The 11,819-nt window shown below is 34.9% G+C and overlaps 1 protein-coding gene across 1 annotated transcript; it reads right to left on the bottom strand.

Moving 5' to 3' along the window:
* LOC109348382 (chaperone protein dnaJ 10-like) lies at nt 1,204-10,801 on the bottom strand. Its single transcript, XM_019588793.1, has 10 exons — nt 10,344-10,801; nt 10,156-10,215; nt 9,088-9,170; nt 5,018-5,171; nt 3,948-4,077; nt 2,743-2,901; nt 2,446-2,624; nt 2,028-2,108; nt 1,722-1,856; nt 1,204-1,552 (listed from the first exon to the last, which is right to left on the bottom strand). Exons 1-10 carry the CDS (start codon nt 10,428-10,430, stop codon nt 1,463-1,465), a joined length of 1,158 nt encoding a protein of 385 aa, XP_019444338.1. The 5' UTR covers nt 10,431-10,801; the 3' UTR covers nt 1,204-1,462.

The raw sequence follows: 11,819 nt of genomic DNA on the forward strand, positions 1-11,819 counted from the left end.
ACAAAAATAAAAAAATTGTTTCTTTACAATTTAATTTTTTAATAAAATAAATCAAGAATATTTAATTCATGCAATTAGTTATGGTATCGTTTTATCACAAGTTGACTAGGTATTAATACCTTCTTCAATCTGTAATCGACTTCCTAAATCAAAACTATCATTGAAAAGACTATTTATCCAAATTGAGCTTAAATTGAGTTTCTCACGTTTTAATCACAAAAAATATAGTGACGACTAAGAAAGAGATTACATAGCCAGAAATCTAACTGTAAGAAACATAAAAAAATTAAAATAGTAGATTGTAGCCACGAGTTTAAAAAAATAAAGATAGTCGGTCAAAATTGTGTATAACAATAACGACTATTAATATAAAAGTACAAATTGTGTTTATGAAGCACGGCTCATCTAAAAGTACAGTATTTTGAAAATAAATCAAAAACTTAAATCAAAGGTCTAATAAAATTGTCAAACCACTCCTCTGCCATAAATTTCCTGTTAATAGATTCTGTTCTAATTTTTATCCTTGTTTTTTATGAAAGATTGGGGAGGGCAGAGTGGCCCCTTATAGTTAGATTATTGTTACTATTAAATATTTTTGATCCAATGACACATTAGTCGAAGATTTGACAAACTGGGGACTTTGGAGACGATGAAAAAAATGAGAAGGATTCAGTTGAAAGCACAAGATTCAGAATTGGCTAAAGAAGATCAACGATCATTCAAAATGCAACTAAAAGATTGGAGACATGGACTCCAAAGTGAGCGACTGGGATAGCTTGTGTTAAATGGATCTAAATAAAAAAAACTGCTCAAAATTTGTGTAACTTTTGGAAAAGTGACTAGCATAAATAAGTCGTTTATGCAAAGGTTGATGTAATTTCTCCCTTAGCAATAATAAAATACATTATTTTATTGTGCATTAGCCAACGAATGTTATTCAGCTCATTAATTCTCATGTACGATTGGAACCCAAAATTGGTGTATGCACTAGTATATGGTTTCTCATCTTAACTGGTCCCAAATAGAAGTTACTATCCATTCAAATTTTGTACATACAAAGTAAGATATAAAGAAAAAAATGATAGTTATATAATATACAATATTGGGCAATTAATCAGTTTTCATAATAATAATAATAATATTATTATTATAATAAGACCGAACCTGATATATGGTATGTAGCATGATATATGGTATGTAGCATGCAAGTCAAAAGAAGAAACATAACTACTAAAAGAACAGTGAAATTGAGGGGAAGGTTGACTCTTCTTAACCAAATATTATGCCACATGTAACTGGATGACCGTAGTAATTATAAGAAGCAAAAAAACATGATCATTCACAGCTTGCACCATTGTCTTCCCGAAACTACGTTCGAAGGGTATCAGACAAGCCATTTTAGTGTATCATCTCGTGGAAGAAATGTTGACAAGGACTAAATTTTTGTTTCGAGTCCAAAAATTTATATAGATCGTTTATTTTTGTAAACTATCTCTTCATCATCTACATCAAAAGCAGGATTACAGAGGCATTTGAAAAGCGTACCAATAGCCTGCAGAATCAAAGAGACAAATAATATGTACATATTTGTGTTATCAAGAACCTATTATGTACATAGAGATTTTGGTTTAAAGTTAATTTCAAAACTAATATTTTTAAGCCTAAATTTGAAGGCAGATTTTATGAACATGCGTGTGATTGGCCTTAAATAGAATACATGCCTGAGTGAAAAAGGGAGTTCGATAGGAAAGTGTTCTTGGTGATTCATCCTCTGAAGAATCACAACTGTTTCCTTCATCATCGTAAGCAGCATTGATTTTCTTTTTCAAAGTTTCTCTTCCTTTTGAATTGTTGTCCTGAAGGAAGCATTGTCGTACCATATGAATATCATCTTACTAGTTATATGTAAAGATAACATGTGGGTTACATGAATGAATGAATGTATGTAAAGATCAAATTCATAGGCTTTATTCCCTGAGAACTGAAAGCAAAAGAATACTTGATACAAAGTAACTTTAAATGTGCACCTGGAATATCTTCCCAAGAACTTTTAGAGCATGAGCCCGAACTTTAAGTTCGTCCTTCTTAACGTTATTTTCTCTTAGCACCTGCAGAAATAGAATATTATATGAGTAAGAATATGCTAGCTTTTTCATTTCCTTTGATCTGATGGCAGGTGAAAACAAAATTCAGCTCATAAAAGAAAAAGTATGAAATTGATTATAATTCAGTCTCATCAGACTATATTAGGCTTAAATGACTTTTCCTGTTATATTTTCATACCAATAACAGTTATATTTTCATACCAGTAGCTTCATGTTATCTGGGTAAACAACATGGAATACAATAACTTGTTTCCTGATTAACTACCTACATGACTATATCACATGACATGGGAATCAAAAGATGCAGTATTTTATATAATCAAAGGAAATAAGAACTCACCATTTGGCACACATGTACAAGGGTTACTTCTATGTCCACTACATTTAACTTCCACAAAGAATTCGTCAATGTATCCTTATTATGGCGGATATGGGATTCTATGTCATTTTCTAGGCCACTGCCATGCATTTTAAATTGCTTGCGGATGTCTTCTTGAAGCTGAAGCAACTCAAAAGCACCTAAATTATATGTGCTCAACAAAATCAGACATCAAGTTCGGAACAATGTCAAAGAAAAAACAACTGAAGTTTAAGTCTTTATTGGAGTGGTTGCTAATTGAATTGCATGCCATTGTACCTTTTGCAGCTGTGATCTGTGATTTCCAGGAATGTCCTTTATTGCGAACCCATTCAGCAAGAAATGGGACTCCAAGGTAAATGGCTTTTTTCCCTAGTTCTTGTGCTGCTTGTCTTGAATATACATAACCGATGGTGTGTAACATGTCAACTCCAAAGGCTGCATTCAGGGATAATAAAAACTAATTGGTAATACCATTATAACAATGACATGCTACAGACCAAATTATGTATAATGATATGGTCAATGCTGTGCGGCCTGTGCCTGAGATTTTGATAGCTATGGAAATCTCTAAATCAACTTGTTAAAATTATAAAAAAAATATGTTAATTCAAGCTCTGGAGTTCTATGTTGTCATTTCTGTTAGAAATTCATAATTTCTAATTAAGGTGGACATCATATATTTAATACAATTATATTGACTATTTATTTTTGGGTTACAAAACAAGTGATCTAATTAATGACAACCTAACAGACTTATGAAACTGATAATGATATGGGCTGGATACCTGGTCTATAGGGGGTAATGAAAATATAAGTTAACACATAAGGAACGGTTATGGTCCCCAAGACACCAAATCACACATAGTTTTCAGCTCTCCCCATCAGAGAGAAAAAACGAAGGTCGCAAAAGGAATTAAGGATTTGGTTGAGGAAGGTCATCATACCAAAACTCTCTCAAAAGGTATATCAAAGGAGTATATCAAAAAACATGGATTCATGTATGACTTTGTATCCTTGTCGTATATTATGTGTGAAAATCAAGAGATTCAAGATCCTAGGATTAGTATTTCACAAATCATTAGGAAATATCTAACAATTTCATGTATAGGCGCTCAATAATCTATAGCATTTTTCGATGAATAATTGCACCATGTGTTTTACTCCAAACAGTGTTGTTGAAATACAGATTGCAGCCAATGCGGTGTGAAATATTTTTGAATTCGATGCGGTCTCGTGTGGCCTAATGCTATCCTATATGACCCAAATGCAGTCCGATGCGGTTGCACTGTAGCCTGATACGGCTGTGCTACAGTCTAACGCGGTAACATCATTGTGATTCAGTGTCACACTGTAATTATGGTATGATGTGGTTGCAGCTGTCACCGCAACTACAATTTTAGGCGCATAGGATGTTGTCAGCAATTTGAATCACAAGCTCCTAAGTAAAATATTACAAAAGAGAAGTTGGGAATTTAACTAACCAGCATCAGAAAGCCTCCTTGCCTCAGATTCTGCGCGGTGGATGAATCCCTTTTTATCACCATGGACATACTGGCCAAGAAAATCTTTTAAAAATCTTGCTAGTTTTTCTTCCCTTTCTTTCTGGACAGTCTACAATAGATTGAACCAAAACAAACATATAATAAACTTCAAACATAGGTTCTTTTTTGTTTCCTATCGATAATCTTACTCTATAAGCATCGCCTATTCTCAAAGCGATCTCATTTCTGCTAATAAAATTTCTCAACATAAATTGTGTGCAAGGGAAGAATACATATGTTACTAGAAGACTCCATTTACCATGTCTTAACTACTTAAATGATCCCAGGTACTTGATGAAAGAATATAATTATGAAAATGCGGTATATGTTAGTACTCAAAAGGAAAAATTGAAAAAATGAGCACAAGCAATAGAAAGAAGTAGGAACAGTGCAGGTATTTAATTTCCTAGGCAAAGAATAATCTGCAATAAATTTCAAATGATATTTTGATAACAAAGATAGTTATAGTATACAAATTTAGCCTAGCAAAAAATATAATAGCCTAAACAATTAGCCTAACGAAAGAACCTTCTGAAATACATAATGCTCAGGAAATGAAGGAAATATTGCCTACTAGCTCAGTTTTCTATTTTTAGCTGAATAAAACTGATGTTTTCTAACTTTCATGAATGAATAAAAGAGTTTAGACTAAAGATGTTTGACATGAGTTACTTCAGTTTGACTTGAGTTACTGTCATTTTGACTTGAGTGTTTCAGAGAGACAACCACGCAATGTTTAGCCTAATTTTTTAGGAGCATCACAGTAAACAAAAATGATCAGCCAGCTTCTATGGTGGACAAATTTCCCAGATTAATTTTTCTTCATTATAATAAGGGAAAGTTTGGAACTGGAATTGTGCTACTTATTATTGACTATTAAATTCATGAATCCTAAACAAAGAACATATAGAGTATATAATTACATCTCAAACCTGAAGGCAGGTCTTTTTCTTTCTTTTTGGAAAAATATGGGTCGTAGACATTGAATACTGTAAATAAAACATACTTGCCTTTAACTTTTCCAGCAGGTTATCAGGGTCCTCATTTTCATCAGCTAGCTCAGAAGAAACCATTGATGCCACAGCTACATGCCCTATGTAGTCTTCAAACAATTCACTTCCAAAGAGCAGAGCAAATACAGTAGTGGGGTCAAGCATAGTTTCTCTGTCAAGGAATCCATTAGTCTTTTAAAACTTATCATATTCAGGGAAGATAGTAATTTAGGATACTAAAAGTATATCTATAGAACATTGATAACACCGGTACAGAATACACAAGAAAAGAAGAAGATCCTTAAGCAAATCGATTTGGAATCAATTGAATTCCGAATACTAATACCTCTTTTATTGAATGCAATAATTGATGCAAGAATTGGAGAAGATTACAATGAATGATGAACCCTAATTGATTCCCTGAATCAATTTACCTCACTATAAGATTGATTCCCTGAATCAATTCCCTCTCTACAGAACAACACTTCAAAACTAACTACAATAACCCCTAACTCCTATTTATACTATTCGACTCTCCTAAAGCATCAGTAGTTACCAAATAGTGTCGTGGGAGTTTATTCACAAGCTATCACGTGGTTTAGTTGCTGCCACGTGGCCTCCGTTGTTACACTCGTGTGATGGGTGGTCTCTTCTGCATCCAATCAATACCCCCTCCCAGAAGAACCAACTTGTCCTCAAGGGCAAATTGAGGAAAAGCTTCCTGAATTTGTGCCGCCGATTCCCACAAATTTTCACACGTCGGCAAGTCCTCCCACTACACGAACACCTCAACATTTCCACTACTATCAACACGGTGTTGCAAGATTTCAGCCGACTGTACCTTCAACTTCAACTCCTCGGATAACATCATCGGAAGGGGTTGAGACTGTTGAGTCGGTTTTAGAGCCTTTTTCAACAAAGAAACATGGAACACGGGATGGACCTATGTATAGTCCGACAATGCTAACCGGTAAGCTACTGGGCCAATGCGCTCTAAAATCCGACACATGCCATAGAACTTAGCCGACAACTTGGTCGAAGGTCTTGAGGCTAGAGTTTTCAGCCAATACGGCTGAAGTTTTAAAAACACCCAATCTCCCACTTCAAACTCCATCTCACACGTCTGTGTTTATCTGCCTGAGCCTCACCCAATCCAGATAACCAATCTAATCTCAACACCAGGTCGATTCCCTTGAGAGTGAAGAGGTAAAAATCTTGAACCACCTCCAAATTATGTATCTGAAAGGACAATTGTGCACATTTCCCTTTACACCTCACTTTATGGCCGTCTCCTACCTCCACCATGCAAGAAGGAGTATCCTGGACTACCAGATCCAACTCTCTCACCACCTCATTGGCTATGAAATTATGAGAAGCCTCACAATCAATGAGAACCAGAATAGCTCTTCCCCTCAATACCCCTTCCACCTTCCAGGACCGTATGGTAGTGAAGCCGGACATGGAGCACAAGGATAACCGCAAATCTTGGACCAAGTCCACGGTTTCTTCTCCTATACCCTCTTCCTGTTCATCCTCTTCCTCATAATAAGCATTTGGAATTGCCTATTTTTGCATCGGTGGTCTTTAGTGTAAGACTCATCGCATCTAAATATAGGCCTTTGTCACATCTGTCTCTAACCTCAGCACTGGTTAAATGCTTGAATCCCCTTCCTCGTGGCCAAACACCTTCACTAACTGGTTTCAGCCCGAAACTGTCCTGCTTTCCCTCCCAGGCTGTTTTTGATTCCACGGTTACGGTTCTAGAGTAAGGATTACTTCTCTGATTACCTCCACTTCGGCTTGCATAACCATACGAGCCCTTCTTACTCAATATTACATTCTTTTGCTCAATCAATAGCACATTTTGTATAATTTTTGACAAGGAATGTAATTCATACAATTTTACCTTGGCCCGAAGCTCCTCTTTCAATCCGTTCAAAAAGATTCCTCTTGCAAACTCTTGATCAATGGTTCTCAAAGCTCCAACATACTTCTCAAACTCCTCTACAAACTCTTCCACGAAACCGGTTTGCTTGAGGGACAGTAACTGCTCTAACGGATTCTGAATCAAAGATGGTTGAAATCTTCGGACCACCGCAATTTTGAAAGCCTCCCCAATTCGGCCTCGAGTTGAATTTTTTCCACCAATGGTACCAACTCAAAGCCTTCCCTTTAAGTGCCACAACCGTAACTTGCATTTTCTCCCCTTCCGAAAGCTCTTTAAATTGGACATATCTTTCCAATGGATGAGTCCAACCAAACGCATCGTCGCTGGAGAAGATTAGAATTTCCAATTTTCTCCATTTTTCCGTCGAAATTGGTTTTCATCTCCACGCCGAAACTGGTTTTCATCTCCACGCCGAAACTGGTTTTCATCTCCTCGGAACTCATCTCCTCCGTGATTACCTCCTCCACGTCGGAATTGGCCTTCACCGCCACGAAATTCCACCCCTCCACGGTCAGCTCTGCCACCGTAAGCTGCACTACCGGCATCGTCACCGTGAGCAGTTCCGTCGACGCAACGGCAACGTTCCAGCTTCGCCATCATCTCGGCCATTTGTTCTTCGTGTTTCTTGACCAAGGCTTCTGCGAATTTCAACCTCATTCGCATCTCTTCTCGTTCTTGTTCCCACTCTTCTCCGGATTGTGACATGCTTCGCGTCTTCATGAATCAACGGCGAAATCGCAGCGGTTTTCAGGGCACCAAAATCGGTGTTCTGATACCAGTGATAACACTGGTACAAAATACACAAGAAAAGAAGAAGATCCGTAAGCAAATTGATTCGAAATGAATTGAATTCCGAATGCTAATACTTCTTTTATTGAATGCAAGAATTGATGCAAGAATTGGAGAAGATTACAATGAATGATGAACTCTAATTGATTCCCTGAATCAATTCACCTCACTACAAGATTGATTCTCTGAATCAATTCCCCTCTCTACACAACACTTCAAAACTAACTACAATAACTTCCCTAACTCCTATTTATACTATTCGACTCTCCCAAAGCCTCGGTAGTTACCAAACAGTGCCGTGGGAGTTTATTCACAAGTTGCCACATGGTTTAGTTGCTGCCACGTGGTTTAGTTGCTACCACGTGGTTTAGTTGTTGCCACGTGGCCTCCGCTAGTACACCCTTGTGATGGGTGGTCTCTTCCGCATCCTATCAAATATTTTTAGGGTTAGTTTGAGAGTTAGATTTTGGAGAGAAAGGAAGGGAAAGGGATGGCTTGGGAGTCTCTCACAAGTGTATTTCATAGCTTCTAAGCCTTCATTTTCCCTTCCTTTCTCTCCAAAATCCAAATCCCAAACAAACCCTTAGAGTTTAATGATGTTATTGTAGTTTATTTTTTATTTTTTGAGGAGTGTGTAGTTTGTTAACTCAGATAAATACTTTGGAGCTTTTAACAGGTCATTCATCATCTTATAAGACGCTAGCCTTTCGTATCAATCGAGCAGAATCATGACTTAGATGCCTATCTATCATGAATCTGAATTACATTATCCCAGCATAATGCAGGTATTTAACATTATTGAATATTTTACATATGTATTTTTATCAAGCAGAGAAAACATGAATGCAAATTTAAAAAGGCAATATCTAGAACCTAATATGATACTCAATTACTCATTGCCTTGCAAACTCATCAACAGGTAAACTGTCTCGTAACATTGATTCAAATTGCGGACCACATCACATGATGCAGCTGCAATATTGCTGTTGCGGACCACATCATACCGCAACGCGACCACATCATACCGCAACACAACCATATCATACCGCAACGCAACTACATCAGGCTGCATTAGCACGCATCAAAATTTTAAATCACAAAAGTAATTTGCATATCAACATTCACAATCCACATCACCACAACTGCAATTACCATAATAACAGTAATCACAACTACACTTTAAAACAATGCTGTCTACCATCAATGAACAAGAACATGAAATGGGCGGAAGTTTTCAATTTAACACGTTACTGAAGCAAAAACTTGACAGCAACATCGTTGCCATGATTGTTTGCACATACACTAATGCTATGCCAGAAAACGAGATTAAGCTTGAACACATCATGTGTACCTAGATACAGAATGCTTCCCATTTTGATTATACACATTCCTTTGCACCGGATCACTCAACACTTGGTATGCTTCTCCGAGAATCTGCAACATCACATACAAATGGTAGACATACATGTAGAGTAGTAACAAAGCATTCCTATAATTATTTTTGTGGAAAAACATTGAGTCAAAAAACTAAGAGGAAATTACTTTCACCCTCTCAAATTCAGTTCAATTACATCTGACAGCCCTCTTATTTTAGAAATTACACCATTTTTCATTAGGAATTAGGAAAATTTACACCATTCTTCAAAAGTTACATAAACACTTTCTTAAGTGCAATGATAACATAAACTCAATGGAATGAGTAAGGATCCTCTCGAGGCAAGTGTTTAAAAAACAAACGGAAATACAACATGCTATAACACATTTATTCTTTTAATTGCAATGAAATAATATTTTTGACATTAAAAACAAAAGAAGGAACAATAACTTTTCTCTTCATTACTAGAGAGGATCTTATTCCAATGAAAGATACGAGTAATTTCCAAATGAATAAGAATATTTGTGTAGTTAAATTAAAATTCATGGATATTAATGTAATTTCCACTTTTCAAAATTACATTTTCATTATATTCATGCCTAAAGAAGAGTAATACTTAAATTTCAGTTATAACTTTTACATTTTCATTACGAGGAGGATCCACTTACTCTAAGAGTAAGTTTTTCAAACTTACTCATCCTAGCCATTAATTATAGAGAAATCCAATGGTTCCAATTAGTGAGTAGATTTAAATCATTAAATGTCCATAGAATTGATGATTAGGATATGGAGTAAGTGGATCCTCACTTTTTAATTTGAATGGTTCACTCACTTACTCTATATATCATGTACGAATTCAACCTATTGCATCCTACAAAATTCATCATAATCGAAATCTTATAAAAATAACATAAAGTGATAAACCATAATGAACCACTAGTACCTAACACCATGTAACTAAGGTTCGAGTGTTGTATAATTTCCTTTCAAAGTAAATAAATAAACAAAAAAATCGAGAACTCGTTTGAAATGGAGTGAATATACCTGGAACTTTTCAGCAGCACTAGGATCGTTTAGATTTTTATCAGGATGAACTTGCATTGCCTAAATCAAAAACCATTACAACCATAACAATTTCACCGTTTGGATATCTAATGAGAAAGTTAAATTAAGATATTACAAAAAACAAAAACAAATCTCATTGTAAACACTGAATCAAATGAAATAATAACCTTGTGATAATAAGCCTTGCGAATTTGGTCATCAGAAGCAGAAGGAATTACACCAAGAATATCGTAATACTCTGTTTCCTTCACCATTGTGTAAGTAAAGTGTTGTGTGCGCAAAAATCGAAAGAAAGTGGAACGATAGAAAAAAGAAAGAAAGAATGAAAATGTGGAAGGTGGAAGGGTCACTGATTCACTCACGAGGAAAAGTTAGCTTTACAGTTATATTATAATTCACGGGGATTCCTTTTTAGCGGGAGGGAACAGTTTTTTAAGGCATTTTGCCTCAGTGGCACTGCATCTTTTCATCATTCTTGTTCATTCATTTTAACTGAAACTTTATTGCCTATCTTGATTTCGAGTGCTGTCAGTGGGCCTTGGAGCTGCTCAAATGGGTTCCATTTCATACTCAGTTTTCACTTTTAAGACTACTTCTTGATGTGATGGGGATACTTTTTTATTTGATTTGTGGTCTCCGAGTGGTATTTTAAGAGGGAAAGATGATGTAATATAATGATTAAAGAGTCGATATTAAGCTGGAAAAGAAAATGTATGTTGACAGAATTATACACTATTATTACATATACATCATTAATATTTAATTATAATTTACACTTATGATTACCTATTTTTTGTTCGACCTAGAAAAAATTTAAAACTTTTTTAAATAAAAAATGGTAGAATTCCAAATATGGTTTTCTAAACATAATAAAACTAAATCAGTCGTTAAAGTTCCTAAATCTAAGTGATTAGGTTTATCAAAATAACAAATTGAAAATAAATAAACTCAAACCAATTATATTAAGGTTCACAAATCTATGTGATTAGATTAACCAAAATTCAACTTTAAAGTTGTTTAATTCCCAAAAAAATGATTTTTCAGAAAATAAAAAGAAATTATAATAAACAAATAATAGGTTCTTGAAACCTACATCATTAAACAAAAAAAATAAATAATAAAATGACTTTATTAAATGTTTAAAAATAATTAAAACTATTTTTATTGGTTTTTTATAATTATTTTCAGATTTATTAAAGTAATTAAATAAAAATGTTCAAGTATATTATCTTAAGAAACCTTCATTTGAAATTTTAAAGATAAGAAATAATATTAAAATATGTGGGTCAAAATTGTTTTGTTAGGATTCCTAAAATTAAGTAATCAGATGATAAATTGATTACCTTAATTTTAATTTTAGGGATTAAGTGATTAAAATTTCACTATAAATACAGCTTAATGTTAACATAAAAAACTATACTAGAAATAGATCAAACTACACTATGAAAATGACATTTGAGAAAAAAGCAATGTGAGTAAGAGAAAGGAAAGAGAAAAGAGAAAGATCCAAAAACCATTATGCAAAATGTAAAAAAAGAGTAGAAAGGTTTGTTTGATCCAGTGTGGGCGAGTCCACAACCAAAGTTTGTGCTACACAAGAAGCAGTGAATCAATGCTAGCCGTGTGGCATGTAGTCTCCTTGT

This window comes from Lupinus angustifolius, chromosome LG05 (assembly GCF_001865875.1).
Source record: "Lupinus angustifolius cultivar Tanjil chromosome LG05, LupAngTanjil_v1.0, whole genome shotgun sequence".
In the NCBI taxonomy this organism is placed as follows: Eukaryota; Viridiplantae; Streptophyta; class Magnoliopsida; order Fabales; family Fabaceae; genus Lupinus; species Lupinus angustifolius.

What these genes read in the sequence shown, in the direction of transcription:
- LOC109348382 (XM_019588793.1), bottom strand. Translation starts at nt 10,430, where the DNA reads ATGGTGAAGGAAACAGAGTATTACGATATTCTTGGTGTAATTCCTTCT. An exon ending in ACAGATCACAGCTGCAAAAG is followed by an intron (nt 2,625 to 2,742) that starts GTACAATGGCAT and finishes CATATAATTTAG; the next exon opens with GTGCTTTTGAGTTGCTTCAG. An exon ending in TTGTACATGTGTGCCAAATG is followed by an intron (nt 2,109 to 2,445) that starts GTGAGTTCTTAT and finishes CTATTTCTGCAG; the next exon opens with GTGCTAAGAGAAAATAACGT.